This window comes from Oncorhynchus mykiss, chromosome 2, assembly GCF_013265735.2.
Source record: "Oncorhynchus mykiss isolate Arlee chromosome 2, USDA_OmykA_1.1, whole genome shotgun sequence".
Taxonomy (NCBI): Eukaryota; Metazoa; Chordata; class Actinopteri; order Salmoniformes; family Salmonidae; genus Oncorhynchus; species Oncorhynchus mykiss.
The window spans coordinates 94,792,958-94,810,255 of record NC_048566.1 but is presented as its reverse complement, the minus strand read 5'-3'; the positions used below and the strand labels follow the sequence as shown (position 1 = coordinate 94,810,255).

Below are 17,298 nucleotides of genomic sequence, written 5' to 3'. Positions count from 1 at the left end.
CCTACCTTTAGCATTGGTGTACTTGTTCAGCTCCTGCTGCAGGGCCTCCAGAGGAAAGGGACACAGCTCCTCCAGTCTGATCAGTGCTGTGGTCTGAGTGGCAGCTGACGTTTCCCTCTGCTTCAACAGGGCATAGTAGTGCTTTCCTGAGCACAACACCACCCGCTGGACACTACAGGGATAGAAGGAACAGGATTATTAAATCAAACCTGGACAGCAATATTACACACACAGAGGACCAAACATTAGGAACATCTGCTCCTTCCATGACATAGACTGACCAGGTGAATTCCAAGTGAAAGCTATGACGCCTTACTGATGTCACTTGTTAAATCCACATCAGTGTAAATGTAGGGGAGGAGAAATTAAGACATGGATTATGTGTGCCACTCAGACAGTGAACGGGCAAGACAAAATATTTAAGAGCCTTTGAAGGGGTATGGTAGTAGGTGCCAGGAGCACCGGCTTGAGTGTGTCCACAACTGCAACGATGCTGGGTTTGTCAATGTCAACAGTTTCCTGTGTGTATCAAGAATGGTCCACCACCCAAAGGACATCCAGCCAACTTGACACAACTGTGGGAAGCATTGGAGTCAACATGGGCCAGCATCCCTGTGGAACGCTTTCAACACCTTGGGCTTCTGAGTGATGCAGCGGTTTAAGGCACTGCATCTCAGTGCTAGAGGCATCACTACAGACCCTGGTTCGATTCCAGGCTGTATCACAACCGGCCGTGATTGGAAGTCCCATAGGGTGGCGCACAATTGGCCCAGCGTCATCCGGGTTTGGCCAGGGTAGGTCGTCATTGTAAAATAGAATTTGTTCTTAACTGACTTCCCTAGTTAAATAAAGGTTAAATAAAATAAATAAAAAACCTTGTAGAGTCCATCCCCCGATGAATTGAGTCTGTAATGAGGACAAACGGGGAACTGAATATCAGGAAGGTGTTCTTAATGTTTTGCCGCTCAAACTTTTTGGAACCATGACACACCTTGATGGGATATAAAATTCTGCAGCAACCCTAAGATTTCCTTATTAAATTAACCAAATATTTCCCTATTAAATTAACCAAAGATTTCACTATTAAATTAACCTAATATTTCCCTGTGACAAATATTTTTTATATACACAGTGCCTTGCGAAAGTATTCGGCCCCCTTGAACTTTGCGACCTTTTTCCACATTTCAGGCTTCAAACATAAAGATATAAAACTGTATTTTTTTGTGAAGAATCAACAACAAGTGGGACACAATCATGAAGTGGAACGACATTTATTGGATATTTCAAACTTTTTTAACAAATCAAAAACTGAAAAATTGGGCGTGCAAAATTATTCAGCCCCTTTACTTTCAGTGCAGCAAACTCTCTCCAGAAGTTCACTGAGGATCTCTGAATGATCCAATGTTGACCTAAATGACTAATGATGATAAATACAATCCACCTGTGTGTAATCAAGTCTCCGTATAAATGCACCTGCACTGTGATAGTCTCAGAGGTCCGTTAAAAGCGCAGAGAGCATCATGAAGAACAAGGAACACACCAGGCAGGTCCGAGATACTGTTGTGAAGAAGTTTAAAGCCGGATTTGGATACAAAAAGATTTCCCAAGCTTTAAAACATCCCAAGGAGCACTGTGCAAGCGATAATATTGAAATGGAAGGAGTATCAGACCACTGCAAATCTACCAAGACCTGGCCGTCCCTCTAACCTTTCAGCTCATACAAGGAGAAGACTGATCAGAGATGCAGCCAAGAGGCCCATGATCACTCTGGATGAACTGCAGAGATCTACAGCTGAGGTGGGAGACTCTGTCCATAGGACAACAATCAGTCGTATATTGCTCAAATCTGGCCTTTATGGAAGAGTGGCAAGAAGAAAGCCATTTCTTAAAGATATCCATAAAAAGTGTTGTTTAAAGTTTGCCACAAGCCACCTGGGAGACACACCAAACATGTGGAAGAAGGTGCTCTGGTCAGATGAAACCAAAATTGAACTTTTTGGCAACAATGCAAAACGTTATGTTTGGCGTAAAAGCAACACAGCTCATCACCCTGAACACACCATCCCCACTGTCAAACATGGTGGTGGCAGCATCATGGTTTGGGCCTGCTTTTCTTCAGCAGGGACAGGGAAGATGGTTAAAATTGATGGGAAGATGGATGGAGCCAAATACAGGACCATTCTGGAAGAAAACCTGATGGAGTCTGCAAAAGACCTGAGACTGGGACGGAGATTTGTCTTCCAACAAGACAATGATCCAAAACATAAAGCAAAATCTACAATGGAATGGTTCAAAAATAAACATATCCAGGTGTTAGAATGGCCAAGTCAAAGTCTAGACCTGAATCCAATCGAGAATCTGTGGAAAGAACTGAAAACTGCTGTTCACAAATGCTCTCCATCCAACCTCACTGAGCTCGAGCTGTTTTGCAAGGAGGAATGGGAAAAAATGTCAGTCTCTCGATGTGCAAACTGATAGAGACATACCCCAAGCGACTTACAGCTGTAATCGCAGCAAAAGGTGGCGCTACAAAGTATTAACTTAAGGGGGCTGAATAATTTTGCACGCCCAATTTTTCAGTTTTTGATTTGTTAAAAAAGTTTGAAATATCCAATAAATGTCGTTCCACTTCATGATTGTGTCCCACTTGTTGTTGATTCTTCACAAAAAAATACAGTTTTAAATCTTTATGTTTGAAGCCTGAAATGTGGCAAAAGGTCGCAAAGTTCAAGGGGGCCGAATACTTTCGCAAGGCACTGTAGATTAAATAGGGTATTTATTTGAAATATTTTCATAGTTCCTTAACTCATGATGATAAAAGCATCCCGAGAATCTGCCCAGAATTTTTGTTCAGGTTTTTAGTTTTGAACCGTTTTGGCTACAGACAAGCGTTTTTGTTGTTGTTTTTTTGCATTGTAAAATTTGGACCAGAGTCACCAAGCCATGCTCCGTTTGTTTCTATGGCAGAGGCTGTGGTATAAGCTAAACCCAGAGACATATATTAAGAAATAAATGACTCCGGCTAAGCCTAATCAGATTTGTCTGTGCTAATTGTTTTCACAAAGTGAAATGATACAAATGACTATGCTTGTGAAACAACCTGAATGCGATTACAGCCTCTAGTCTTCTTGGGTAGGACGCTACAAGCTTGGCACACCTGTATTTGGGGAGTCTCTTTCATTTTTCTCTGCAGATCCTCTCAAGCTCTGTCATGTTGGATGGGGAATGTCGCTGCACAGCTATTTTCAGGTCTCTTCAGAGATGGTTGATCGGGTTCAAGTTGGGGCTCTGGCTGGGTCACTCAAGGACATTCAGCAACTTGTCCCATAGCCACTCCTGCCTTGTCTTGGCTGTGTGCTTATGGTCGTTGTCCTGTTGGAAGGTGAATCTTCAGCCCAGTCTGAGATCCTGAGCACTCTGGAGCAGGTTTTCATCAAGGATCTCTCTGTACTTTGCTCCGTTCATCTTTCCTTTGATCCTGACTAATCTCCCCGTCCCTGCTGCTGAAAAACATCACCACAGCATGATGCTGCCACCACCATGCTTCACCGTAGGGATGGTGCTAGGTTTCCTCCAGACGTGACGCTTGGCATTCAGGCCAAAGAGTTCAATCTTGGTTTCATCAGATCAGAGAATGTTGTTTCTCATGGTCTGAGAGTCCGTTCAGCCTGCCATGAGGCTTTTACTGAGGAGTGGCTTCAGTCTGGCCACTCTACCATAAAGGCCTGATTGGTGGAGTGCTGCAGAGATGGTTGTTCATCTCCACAAAGGAACTCTGGAGCTCTGTCAGTGACCATCAGGTTATTGGTCACCTCCCTGACCAAGGCCCTTCTCCCCCGATTGCTCAGTTTGGCCGGGAGACCAGCTCTAGGAAGAGTCTTGGTGGTTCCAAACTTCTTCCATTTAAGAATGACGGAGGCCACTGTGTTCTGGGGGACCTTCAATGCTGCAAAAAATGTTTGGTACCCTTCCCCAGATCTGTGTCTCGACACAATCCTGTCTCGGAGCTTTACGGACAATTCCTTTGACCTCATGGCTTGGTATTTGCTCATGGCTTGGTACATGCACTGTCAACTATGGGAACTTACATAGACAGGTGTGTGCCTTTCCAATCAAGTTGCGGAAGCATCTCAAGAATGATCCATGGAAATGCACCTGAGCTCAATTTTGAGTCTCATAGCAAAGGTTCTGAATAATTATGTAAATAAGGTATTTCTGTTTAGTATTTTTTATAAATGTGCAAAAAAATAACATTTTTTTTTTGCTTTGTCATTATGGGGTATTACGTGTAGAATGATGAGGAAAATGTTGTATTTAATCCATTTTAGAATAAGGCTGTAACGTCACAAAAATGTGGAAAAAGTCAAGTGGTCTGAATACTTTTCGAATGCACTGTATCTATCACATCCTAGAACCTTTTTTTGGTTCCAAATTTAAATTATTTTCTGACAGTGTACTATTTGATGGAGAGTGTATTGTGGGTCCTTCTTTACCTTGCTGGTGTGACTGAGGGGTCACCAATCACAGGCTTGAAATATGTACCAGGAGCCATGTCAACCACACTGGATGTTGCTCCCTACAGGTAGAAAACGGGAAGGAAATTCAACTCAGTCATTAAATATCTCCTGATCTATAAATAACTAGTCACCATGAGTGTTTCTGCACCTCTCCTTGCCCAAACGGATCTCCTCAAATAGCCTAAATGACTACTTTATGGCTTGATTGTATTAGAGGTTGAATATTTAAATGTCTTACAGAGAATCGGAGCAAAGTCTTGGGCCCGGCCACGATGAGCGGCTTGCGGAAGTTGCGTATCATTTGTCGTCTCAGCAGGTGGAAATACTGTGCTGGAGTCGTAGGGTTGACAACGCCCATGTTGACATTGTCACCATCCACCCCCTCCTCTTTACTGTCACACAGCTGGGGAGATGGCGAGAGATGATGGTTATTTAGATAGACAAGAAACCATACGTTTCAATGATCAGCTATTTTAATATATATATATATATATATTTTTATATATGTTTTAACTAGGCAAGTCAGTTAAGAACAAATTCTTATTTTCAATGGCGGCCCAGAACGACAGGTCAGCTCGGGGATTTGAACTTGCAACCTTTCGGTTACTAGTCCAACGCTCTAACCACTAGGCTACCCTGCCGCCCCAATAACAGAGGTCAAGTCGTTCCTCAATTCCTCACCTCCTCTCCCCTCATTCCTCCCCTATTGGGATTTTGAGAAGGAAGTGAGGAGAGCAGAGAAACTGAAGAGGAAAGACGTTTGACAAAAGAAGCCCAGCCAAACAAATTGGGACCGGCTGTCCTCCTCACCTGTAGGAACCTCTCTATACGGCATGAGGAGTGTTCAGGTCCGGCTCCGTCATAACCATGGGGCAGCAGGATCACCATCCCACACTGCAGCAGCCACTTAGCCTCACCTGGGAGAGACAGGGAAACGTTTCAATCAACCCCTAATGAAACCAGCCTCCATCTAGCTATATGAAGCCTTTACGTATCCCACAAAGCAGCAGCTACTAAACCTATTGGAGTAGGAACCACAAACACAGCTCAGAGTTATCTGTGAGTGCATCTATGTAGTATTAATCAAGTCTTCTCTATAAAGCCTTTTATATGTTGTCGTTAGACAACAGCCTATTATCTCTACTCGGACATGATGAGAAAATGGGTTGCCTCCATATTCCGTTCATTCAGCTACTTCCTTGAAACCCTCCTCATTCGGTTATAAAGATTGCTGGGCCGGTTTCCTGGACATGGATTGAGCCAAGCCCTGGACTCAAAACCACTTTCAAATGGTAAACATGTTATTTAGTCCAGAACTAGGCTTAATCTGTGTCCAGGAAACCGTCCCGATAGGTATACTGTGCACCACGAGTGGTTAGAATGAACCCGGTCCATCATGTACAACTGTCTGTAAATACAGGAACTAACCTAAAAATAGCCCTTGGCTACAGGAAGTGACATTAATTCCAATAATTAACCAGAGTATCATACCTCCGGAGATGAAGGTGTCGAAGATGATCTGAGCTCCGTTGAAGAAGTCACCAAACTGAGCCTCCCAGATGGGCAGGAGTTTAGGCTGGGCGATGGCCATGCCATACTCAAAGCCCAGCACGGCCTCCTCAGACAGAGCACTGTTACACACCTGGGTGACACACACAGACACACACAAGTGCACGCTCTATAACAAGTTTAACCAGTATACAGTAGAAGATAATGGTTTAGTTATAATGAGCATGTGACTGTTTCAGTTGTACAGGGGTGGGCAACAGGAGGGATTTTCTTTGCCCTGTTGAAAAGTTTTAGTAAATTATTTTTATATATTATTATTTTAGTTTTTAGTCACAAAACCAAAATCACCAGGAATTCAGCTGAAAAAAATAGTTTAAAATAGGAAACCTGTTCCCAAGAGATACATGTGATCGTGTCTCAACGTAATTCAAGGTATGAAATTATTGTATTTGAAAAGAACAAATCTCTTTTTAGGATTAGTTGTGATATATTTGCAGTGTACAAATTATTATAATTATATTTCTGGTCCTCCAACCATCCGCACCAACAAAAAAAAAGCATCCAGCGGCTGATTCTAGTTGTCTACCCTGCAGCAGTATTACTGACAGGAATCTTTACAGTTGTAACACTGATTCTAGTTGCCTACCCTGCAGCAGTATTACTGACAGGAATCTTTACAGTTGTAACACTGATTCTAGTTGTCTACCCTGCAGCAGTATTACTGACAGGAATCTTTACAGTTGTAACGCTGATTCTAGTTGTCTACCCTGCAGCAGTATTACTGACAGGAATCTTTACAGTTGTAACACTGATTCTAGTTGTCTGCCCTGCAGCAGTATTACTGACAGGAATCTTTACAGTTGTAACACTGATTCTAGTTGCCTACCCTGCAGCAGTATTACTGACAGGAATCTTTACAGTTGTAACGCTGATTCTAGTTGTCTGCCCTGCAGCAGTATTACTGACAGGAATCTTTACAGTTGTAACACTGATTCTAGTTGTCTACCCTGCAGCAGTATTACTGACAGGAATCTTTACAGTTGTAACGCTGATTCTAGTTGTCTACCCTGCAGCAGTATTACTGACAGGAATCTTTACAGTTGTAACACTGATTCTAGTTGCCTACCCTGCAGCAGTATTACTGACAGGAATCTTTACAGTTGTAACACTGATTCTAGTTGTCTGCCCTGCAGCAGTATTACTGACAGGAATCTTTACAGTTGTAACACTGATTCTAGTTGTCTGCCCTGCAGCAGTATTACTGACAGGAATCTTTACAGTTGTAACACTGATTCTAGTTGCCTACCCTGCAGCAGTATTACTGACAGGAATCTTTACAGTTGTAACACTGATTCTAGTTGCCTACCCTGCAGCAGTATTACTGACAGGAATCTTTACAGTTGTAACACTGATTCTAGTTGCCTACCCTGCAGCAGTATTACTGACAGGAATCTTTACAGTTGTAACACTGATTCTAGTTGTCTACCCTGCAGCAGTATTACTGACAGGAATCTTTACAGTTGTAACACTGATTCTAGTTGTCTACCCTGCAACAGTATTACTGACAGGAATCTTTACATTTGTAACACTGATTCTAGTTGCCTACCCTGCAGCAGTATTACTGACAGGAATCTTTACAGTTGTAACACTGATTCTAGTTGCCTACCCTGCAGCAGTATTACTGACAGGAATCTTTACAGTTGTAACACTGATTCTAGTTGCCTACCCTGCAGCAGTATTACTGACAGGAATCTTTACAGTTGTAACACTGATTCTAGTTGTCTGCCCTGCAGCAGTATTACTGACAGGAATCTTTACAGTTGTAACACTGATTCTAGTTGCCTACCCTGCAGCAGTATTACTGACAGGAATCTTTACAGTTGTAACACTGATTCTAGTTGCCTACCCTGCAGCAGTATTACTGACAGGAATCTTTACAGTTGTAACACTGATTCTAGTTGTCTGCCCTGCAGCAGTATTACTGACAGGAATCTTTACAACTAACGCTTGTCGTCTGGGGAAGGAGATGAGGACCAATGCGCAGCGTGGTACGTGTTCATCTTATTTAATGTAAACTGAACACTGAATAACAAAACAACAACGAAAACAACCGAAACAGCTCTATCTGGTGCAGACACACAAAGACAGAAAACAACCACCCACAAAACACAATGGAAAACAGGCTACCGAAATATGGTTCTCAATCAGGGACAACGATTGACAGCCGCCTCGGATTGAGAACCATACCAGGCCAAACACAGAAATAGAAAATCATAGACAAACTAACATAGACAACCCTCCCAACTCACGCCCTGACCATACTAAAACAAAAGAACTAAGGTCAGAACGTGACAACAACGTGGTTTAGGGGGATAGTACATAGTCATCATCTATGTGTTAAATACCTCCATGAATCCTTTCTGTTCAGGGTCTATGTGGTTTAGGGGGATGTATATATCATTTGTGTCCTGACAAACTATCATGGCATGTCTCTGACTGAAGGTGCCTCTCCCAACGTCCTGCCCACTGATGCGAATGTTGAACCCTGCAGAACAGAATAAACACATTCTTACAAAACATGAGCGAATTACACCAAGAAATAACAACAACAAAACAATGTGTTGTTCTAAGTATTTGAAAATTAAAGAGAGCCGCACACTCTAGGAGCTCAGATGCAAAAAAAATTATTACCAACCTTCATCACCTGATGAAGACAGCTTGGCTGTCGAAACGTTGGTAATTCAATTTTTGCATCTGAGCTCCTAGAGTGTGCAGCTCTCTTTTATTTTCAAGTTTTCTACTCCGCTAGCCAGCACCTCGTCTTAATAGGTGTGCGTTTCTTTTTCTTCTAGATTGACAGTATTGACATTTTATGGAAATGTTCAGTCTGGAAAACCTAAATCTATCAAGCAATTTCTGTAAAATATAATAAAAATAATAAATATAATAAATATCAATCCCTTTTTTGTTTCCACTATCATGCAAAAAAACCCACCAAACTATGCTAGCGGAAGTTTACATACACCTTAGCCAAATACATTTAAACTCAGTTTTTCACAATTCCTGACTTTTAATCCAAGTAAAAATTCCCTGTCTTAGGTCAGTTAGGATCACCACTTTATTTTAAGAATGTGAAATGTCAGAATAATAGTAGAGAGAATTATTTCTTTCAGCTTTTATTTCTTTCATCACATTCCTAGTGGGTCAGAAGTTCACATACACTCAATTAGTATTTGGTAGCATTGCCTTTAAATTGTTTACCTTGGGTCAAATGTTTCGGGTAGCCTTCCACAAGCTTTCCACAATAAGTTGGGTGCATTTTGGCCCATTCCTCCTGACAGAGCTGGTGTAACTGAGTCAGGTTTGTAGGCCTCCTTGCTCACACACGCTTTTACAGTTCTGCCCACAAATTTTCTATAGGATTGAGGTCAGGGCTTTGTGGTGGCCACTCCAATACCTTTACTTTGTTGTCCTTAAGCCATTTCGCCACAGCTTTGGAAGTATGCTTGGGGTCATTGTCCATTTGGAAGACCCATTTGTGACCAAGCTTTAACTAACTGATGTCTTGAGATGTTGCTTCAATATATCCACATAATTTTCCTTTCTCATGATGCCATCTATTTTGTGAAGCACACCAGCTTGCACGCCTCCACCTTTTTCCTTCATTATGGCCAAACAGTTCTATTTTTGTTTCATCAGACCGGAGGACATTTCTCCAAAAAGTACAAACTTTGTCCCATGTGCAGTTGCAAACCATAGTCTGGCTATTTTATGGCGGTTTTGGAGCAGTGGCTTCTTCCTTGCTGAGCGGCCTTTCAGGTTATGTTGATATAGGACTCGTTTTACTGTGGATATAGATCATTTTGTACCTGTTTCCTCCAGCATCTTCACAAGGTCCTTTGCTGTTGTTCTGTGATTGATTTGCACTTTTCGCACCGAAGTACGTTCATCTCTAGGAGACAGAACGCGTCTCCTTCCTGAGCGGTATGACAGCTGTGTGGTCCCATGGAGTTTATGCTTGCGTACTATTGTTTGTACAGACTTGTGGAGGTCTACAATTTTTTTTCTGAGGTCTTGGCTGATTTATTTTGATTTTCCCATGATGTCAAGAAAAGAGGCACTGAGTTTGAAGGTAGGCCTTGAAATACATCCACAGGTACACCTTCAATTAACTCAAATTATGTCAATTAACCTATCAGAAGCTTCTAAAGCAATGACATCATTGTCTGGAATTTTCCAAGCTGTTTAAAGGCTCAGTCAACTTAGTGTTAGTAAACTTCTGACCCCCTGGAATTGTGATACAGTGAATGATAAGTGAAATAATCTTTCTGTAAAAAATTGTTGGAAAAATTACTTCTGTCATGCACAAAGTAGATGTCCAAACCGACTTGTCAAAACTATAGTTTGTTAACAAGAAAATGGTGGAGTGGTTGAAAAACAAGTTAAGGACTCCAACCTAAGTGTATGTAAACTTCTGACAACAACTGTATATGGTGGATACGTAAACTGGCCAGCTCAGTACAGCTTAGTTTGGCTTTGTGGTGTAAAAAGCCATGGAGTCTGACTGACCTTGGCAGAGCAGAGAGCCAAACGCCATGGCCTCAGCAGTGGACCAGTCCAGATTAGTTCCATTCTCCACTTTCGCAAGGCGACCCTGAGAGAAGAACACAACAGATCTGTTTTCATAGAGCTTCAGAGAGTCTTTAAAACGAGAACAGCGAGCTTCATCCAGCTCGAGCAAAGAACAACAGACTGCACTGTTCACACTAGTGAGGCCTGCCGTCACCCAATTACATTTGGGCTTTAGAAAAGCGCTATATTGCTGAAAGCAAATCAAATCAAAGTTTGTCACGTGTGCCGAATACAACCGGTGTGGACCTTACAGTGAAATGCTGAATACAACAGGTGTAGTAGACCTTACAGTGAAATGCTGAATACAACCGGTGTAGTATACCTTACAGTGAAATGCTGAATACAACAGGTGTAGTATACCTTACAGTGAAATGCTGAATACAACAGGTGTAGTAGACCTTACAGTGAAATGCTGAATACAACAGGTGTAGTAGACCTTACAGTGAAATGCTGAATACAACAGGTGTAGTAGACCTTACAGTGAAATGCTGAATACAACAGGTGTAGTATACCTTACAGTGAAATGCTGAATACAACAGGTGTAGTAGACCTTACAGTGAAATGCTGAATACAACAGGTGTAGTATACCTTACAGTGAAATGCTGAATACAACAGGTGTAGTAGACCTTACAGTGAAATGCTGAATACAACAGGTGTAGTAGACCTTACAGTGAAATGCTGAATACAACAGGTGTAGTAGACCTTACAGTGAAATGCTGAATACAACAGGTGTAGTATACCTTACAGTGAAATGCCGAATACAACAGGTGTAGTAGACCTCACAGTGAAATGCTGAATACAACAGGTGTAGTAGACCTTACAGTGAAATGCTGAATACAACAGGTGTAGGTAGACCTTACAGTGAAATGCTTACTTACAGGCTCTAACCAATAGTGAAAAAGGAAACATACTGTATTTGGTCAAAATCGGTTTGGTCCTTTTTCATTTGTACGGTATTGTTTACTTTCCTTTGTTTGTTTTCTCCTATTGAACTGTACATATATATATATATATATATGTGTGTATTGTATCTTGAGACTGTAATTGTCTAGGATATATGCATGAAAAAACAATAATTGTTCACACAAAAAAAAAGCACTGTATTGTAGCGAACCATGTTAGTAATATCTAACAATTCCACAACAACTACCTAATACACACAAAAGTATATATATATATATATATATATATATATATATATATATATATATATATATATATATATATATATATATATATATATATCCTATAATTGTTATTACCGCCACGTGCATCTTCCCCAAGTGACTGTGTAGCTGGACTCCTTCGGGGATCTCCACAGATTTGGCCCCTACGTACTGCAGCAGGGGAGCAGGCACCCCGGTGTCCCAGTGAGTGACCCTTGCCTGGGGCTCCTCCAGACCTCCCCAGCGCCCCTGCAACAACAACAACAATACAACTGTATTAGTCTATTTGCTACAGCAAACAATAGAAACATGAATTCTGCTCCGTTTCTCAACACCCCAGGGAGCTCTCGTCACCAGACCCGGGTACAAACGGTCACATATTTTGAGCGTTTGCTTTAATCTGCCTGTGGTGTCAACATATTCTATTGGTTCCATCGTATGACGCAAACTCAATCAAGCCCAGCTAAAGTATTTGAAATTATTTCACATCACAGACCCTGTAGAGGGTCATATTACCTGGTGGGTGGAGGGCTGTAGAGGGTCATGTTACCTGCAGGTTCATGGGTGGAGGGCTGTAGAAGATCATGTTAGTCAGCTTGTCGTTCAGCATGCCGTAGTGGGCTGTCCTGATAGCAACACGCTCCTCCTCTGTCATCAGGCCCTCTGAGATCAGCTGGTCAGTGTAAGAGTCTGGGGTGCTCTTCCTGGAGCTGGGGGGGATGAGGAGAGGGTAGGTATTTGATGTTATTTGGACATTGTTCTGTAATCAAGGCTATATAAGGGCAAACAGTCTAAAAAAAATACTATATATTAGGAAGGTTAGAGTTGATGAGGTGTTGTTTGAAAAGATTAGATAAGATGGCTTCATGGTCAGTCCATTGTTATACTGTAATCAAGTATACAGGCCATTGTTATACTGTAATCAAGTATACAGGCCATTGTTATACTGTAATCAAGTATACAGGCCATTGTTATACTGTAATCAAGTATACAGGCCATTGTTATACTGTAATCAAGTATACAGTCCATTGTTATACTGTAATCAAGTATACAGGCCATTGTTATACTGTAATCAAGTATACAGGCCATTGTTATACTGTAATCAAGTATACAGGCCATTGTTATACTGTAATCAAGTATACAGTTCAAGGAAATAAACATCAGCAACCATCTTGTTGCAAAGAGAATTAGAGAAGGGGGATACCAAGTCAGTTGTATAGGGAAAAGGGGATACCTAGTCAGTTGTATAGGGAAAGGGGTATACCTAGTCAGTTGTATAGGGAAAGGGGGATACCTAGTCAGTTGTATAGGGAAGGGGGGATACCTAGTCAGTTGTATAGGGAAGGGGGACACCTAGTCAGTTGTATAGGGAAATGGGATACCAAGTCAGTTGTACAACTGAATGCATTCAACTGAAATGTGTCTTCTGCATTTAACCCAACCCCTCTGAATCAGAGGAGCGGGGGGGCTGCCTTAATCTAGTTCTCAATGATTTAGGCTACCTGGTTGGATAAATCATTGGAGAGCCTTACGTTAGAACTTTGCACTTTCCAGAAATGAACTTATTAGTAGAACCCTGTCCAATGAATTGATTGTTAAATACCTCAGAGGGCAGTAAAGTCAACGACCTACCGGATGATCTTGTACATGGCAGGGTTAGTGAAGGAGGGTTCGTCCAGCTCGTTGTGTCCCCACTGTCTGTAGCAGAGCAGATCCAGAATAACATCCTTCCTGAAGCGTCTCTGGTACTCCACCGCCAGCCTCGTGGCTCGCACCACCTCATCCGCATCATCACCGTTCACATGGATCACCGCACAGCCCACCATCTTACCTGGAGAGGGGAGAAGACACACAGAGTGAGATATTACCGATGTATTGACATTCCCGTATATTACGGATTCTAATTCCCAAAGAAGCTGAAGCTGGAGACTCACATCTCCCTCACTAGCTTTAAGCACCAGCTGTCAGAGCAGCTTACAGATCACTGTACCTGTACATAGCCCATCTGTAAACAGCCCATCTATCTACCTCATCCCCATACTGTATTTATTTATTTATTTATTTATTTATTTATTTACCTTGCTCCTCTACCATTCCAGTGTTTAATTGCTATATTGTAATTATATTGTAATTACTTCGCCAGCATGACCTATTTAATGCATGGAGGAATGGGCCAAAATACCAGCAACAGTGTGTGAAAACCTTGTGAAGACTTACAGAAAACGTTTGACCTCTGTCATTGCCAACAAAGTGTATATAACAAAGTATTGACAAACTTTTGTTATTGACCAAATACTTATTTTCCACCATAATTTGCAAATAAATTCATTAAAAATCCTACAATGTGATTTTCTGGATTTTTTTCTCTCATTTTGTCTGTCATAGTTGAAGTCTACCTATGATGAAAATTACAGGCCTCTCTCATCTTTTTAAGTGGGAGAACTTGCACAATTGGTGGCTGACTAAATACCTTTTTGCCCCACTGTATGTTATTTAATAGTTTTGATGTCTTCACTATTATTCTAAATGTAGAAAATAGTACAAATAAAGAAAAACACTTGAATGAGTAGGTATCTCCAAACTTTTGACTGGTACTGTACATATACGGTGCCTTCGGAATATATCCAGACCAATTGACTTTTTCCACATTGTGTTAGGTTCCTGCCTTATTCTAACTATTTTTTTTCTCTCTCATCAATCTACACACAATAACACATAATGACAAAGCAAAAACAGGTTTAGACATTTTTGCACATTTATAAAAAATAAACTGAAATATCACATTAGTATTCAGACACTTTACATCAGTACTTTGTTGAAGCACATTTGGCAGCAATTACAGCCTTGAATCTTCTTGGGTATAACGCTACAAGCTTGGCACACCTGTATTTGGGGAGTTTCTCCCATTCTTTTCTCCAGCTCTTCTCAAGCTCTGTCAGGTTGGATGGGGAGCGTTGCTACATCTTTGCCTCGATCCTGACTAGTCTTCCAGTCCCTGCCGCTGAAAAACATCACCACAGCATGATGCTGCCACCACCATGCTTCACCGTAGGGATGGTGCCAGGTTTCCTCCAGATGTGATGCTTGGCATTCAGGCCAAAGAGTTCAATCTTGATTTCATCAGAATAGAGAATCTTGTTTCTCATGGTCAGAGTTTTTAGGTGCCTTTTGGCAAACTCCAAGTGGGCTGTCATGTGCCTTTTACTGAGTAGTGGCTTCCGTCTGGCCACTCTACCAAAAAGGCCTGATTGGTGGAGGGCTGCAAAGATGGTTGTCCATCTGGAACGTTCTCCCATCTCCATTGAGGAACTCTAGAGCTCTGTCAGAGTGACCATTGGGTTCTTGGTCACCTCCCTGACCAAGGCCCTTCTCCCATGATTGCTCAGTTCGGCCGGGCAGCCAGCTCTAGGAAGAGTCTTGGTGGTTCCAAACTTCTTCCATTTAAGAGCGATGGAGGTCACTGTGTTCTTGGGTACCTTCAATACTGCAGAAATGTTTTTGTACCCTTCCCCAGATCTGTGCCTCAACACAGTCCTGTCTCGGAGCTCTACGGACAATTCCTTCGACCTCGTGGCTTGGTTTTTGCTCTGACATGCACTGACAACTGTGGGACCTTATATAGACAGGTGTGTGCCTTTCCAAATCATGTCCAATCAATTGAATTTTTGGACTCCAATCAAGTTGTAGAAAGATCTCAAGGATGATCAATGAAAACAGGACACACCTGAGAAAAATGTTGTCTCATAGCAAAGGGTCTGCCTTGTATACTGTTGTGCAGGTTAGTTATCATTGTTTTAGTTTACAATGGAGCCCCTAGTTCCACTCTTTATACCCCTGATTCCTCCTTTGTCCCACCCCCCACACATGCGGTGACCTCACCCATTACAACCAGCATGTCCAGAGATACAACCTCTCTCATCATCACCCAGTGCCTGGGCTTACCTCCGCTGTACCCGCACCCCACCATACCCCTGTTTGCGCATTATGCCCTGAATATATTCTACCATGCCCAGAAACCTGCTCCTCTTATTCTCTGTCCCCAACGCCCTAGGCGACCAGTTTTGATAGCCTTCAGCCGCACCCTCATACTACTCCTTCTCTGTTCCGCGGGTGATGTGGAGGTAAACCCAGGCCCTGCATGTCCCCAGGCACCCTCATTTGTTGACTTCTGTGATCGAAAAAGCCTTGGTTTCATGCATGTCAACATCAGAAGCCTCCTCCCTAAGTGTGTCTTACTCACTGCTCTAGCACACTCTGCTAACCCTGATGTCCTTGCCGTGTCTGAATCCTGGCTCAGGAAGGCCACCAAAAATTCTGAGATTTCCATACCCAACTATAACATCTTCCGTCAAGATAGAACTGCCAAAGGGGGAGGAGTTGCAGTCTACTGCAGAGATAGCCTGCAAAGTAATGTCATACTCTCCAGGTCCATACCCAAACAGTTCGAACTACTAATTTTGAAAATTACTCTCTCCAGAAATAAGTCTCTCACTGTTGCCGCCTGCTACCGACCCCCCTCAGCTCCCAGCTGTGCCCTGGACACCATTTGTGAATTGATCGCCCCCCATCTAGCTTCAGAGTTTGTTCTGTTAGGTGACCTAAACTGGGATATGCTTAACACCCCGGCAGTCCTACAATCTAAGCTAGATGCCCTCAATCTCACTCAAATCATCAAGGAACCCACCAGGTACAACCCTAACTCTGTAAACAAGGGCACCCTCATTGACGTCATCCTGACCAACTGGCCCTCCAAATACACCTCCGCTGTCTACAACCAGGATCTCAGCGATCACTGCCTCATTGCCTGTATCCGCTACGGAGCCGCAGTCAAACGACCACCCCTCATCACTGTCAAACGCTCCCTAAAACACTTCTGCGAGCAGGCCTTTCTAATCGACCTGGCCCGGGTATCCTGGAAGGACATTGACCTCATCCCGTCAGTTGAGGATGCCTGGTCTTTCTTTAAAAGTAACTTCCTCACCATTTTAGATAAGCATGCTCCGTTCAAAAAATGCAGAACTAAGAACAGATATAGCCCCTGGTTCACTCCAGACCTGACTGCCCTCGACCAGCACAAAAACATCCTGTGGCGGACTGCGCTAACATCGAATAGTCCCCGCGATATGCAACTGTTCAGGGAAGTCAGGAACCAATACACACAGTCAGTCAGGAAAGCTAAAGCCAATTTCTTCAGGCAGAAGTTTGCATCCTGTAGCTCCAACTCCAAAAAGTTCTGGGACACTGTGAAGTCCATGGAGAACAAGAGCACCTCCTCCCAGCTGCCCACTGCACTGAGACTAGGTAACATGGTCACCACCGATAAATCCATGATTATCGAAAACTTCAACAAGCATTTCTCAACGGCTGGCCATGCCTTCCGCCTGGCTACTCCAACCTCGGACAACAGCTCCCCCCCCCCCGCAGCTACTCGCCCAAGCCTCTCCAGGTTCTCCTTTACCCAAATCCAGATAGCA

General features: G+C 42.6%; 1 protein-coding gene across 2 annotated transcripts in view; it reads right to left on the bottom strand.

Moving 5' to 3' along the window:
* LOC110500303 (probable 2-oxoglutarate dehydrogenase E1 component DHKTD1, mitochondrial) overlaps positions 1-17,298 on the bottom strand; it is a 37,295-nt gene that overhangs the window by 2,979 nt on the left and 17,018 nt on the right. For both annotated transcript variants that reach the window (XM_021577617.2, XM_021577610.2), the window contains exons 7-16: positions 13,457-13,655; positions 12,375-12,534; positions 11,921-12,073; positions 10,596-10,680; positions 8,432-8,571; positions 6,009-6,159; positions 5,328-5,434; positions 4,756-4,920; positions 4,494-4,576; positions 6-172 (exon numbers count right to left, since the gene is read on the bottom strand). In XM_021577617.2, the coding sequence (XP_021433292.1) occupies positions 6-172; positions 4,494-4,576; positions 4,756-4,920; positions 5,328-5,434; positions 6,009-6,159; positions 8,432-8,571; positions 10,596-10,680; positions 11,921-12,073; positions 12,375-12,534; positions 13,457-13,655 (1,410 nt within the window). The remainder of the gene's footprint in view (positions 1-5; positions 173-4,493; positions 4,577-4,755; positions 4,921-5,327; positions 5,435-6,008; positions 6,160-8,431; positions 8,572-10,595; positions 10,681-11,920; positions 12,074-12,374; positions 12,535-13,456; positions 13,656-17,298) is intronic.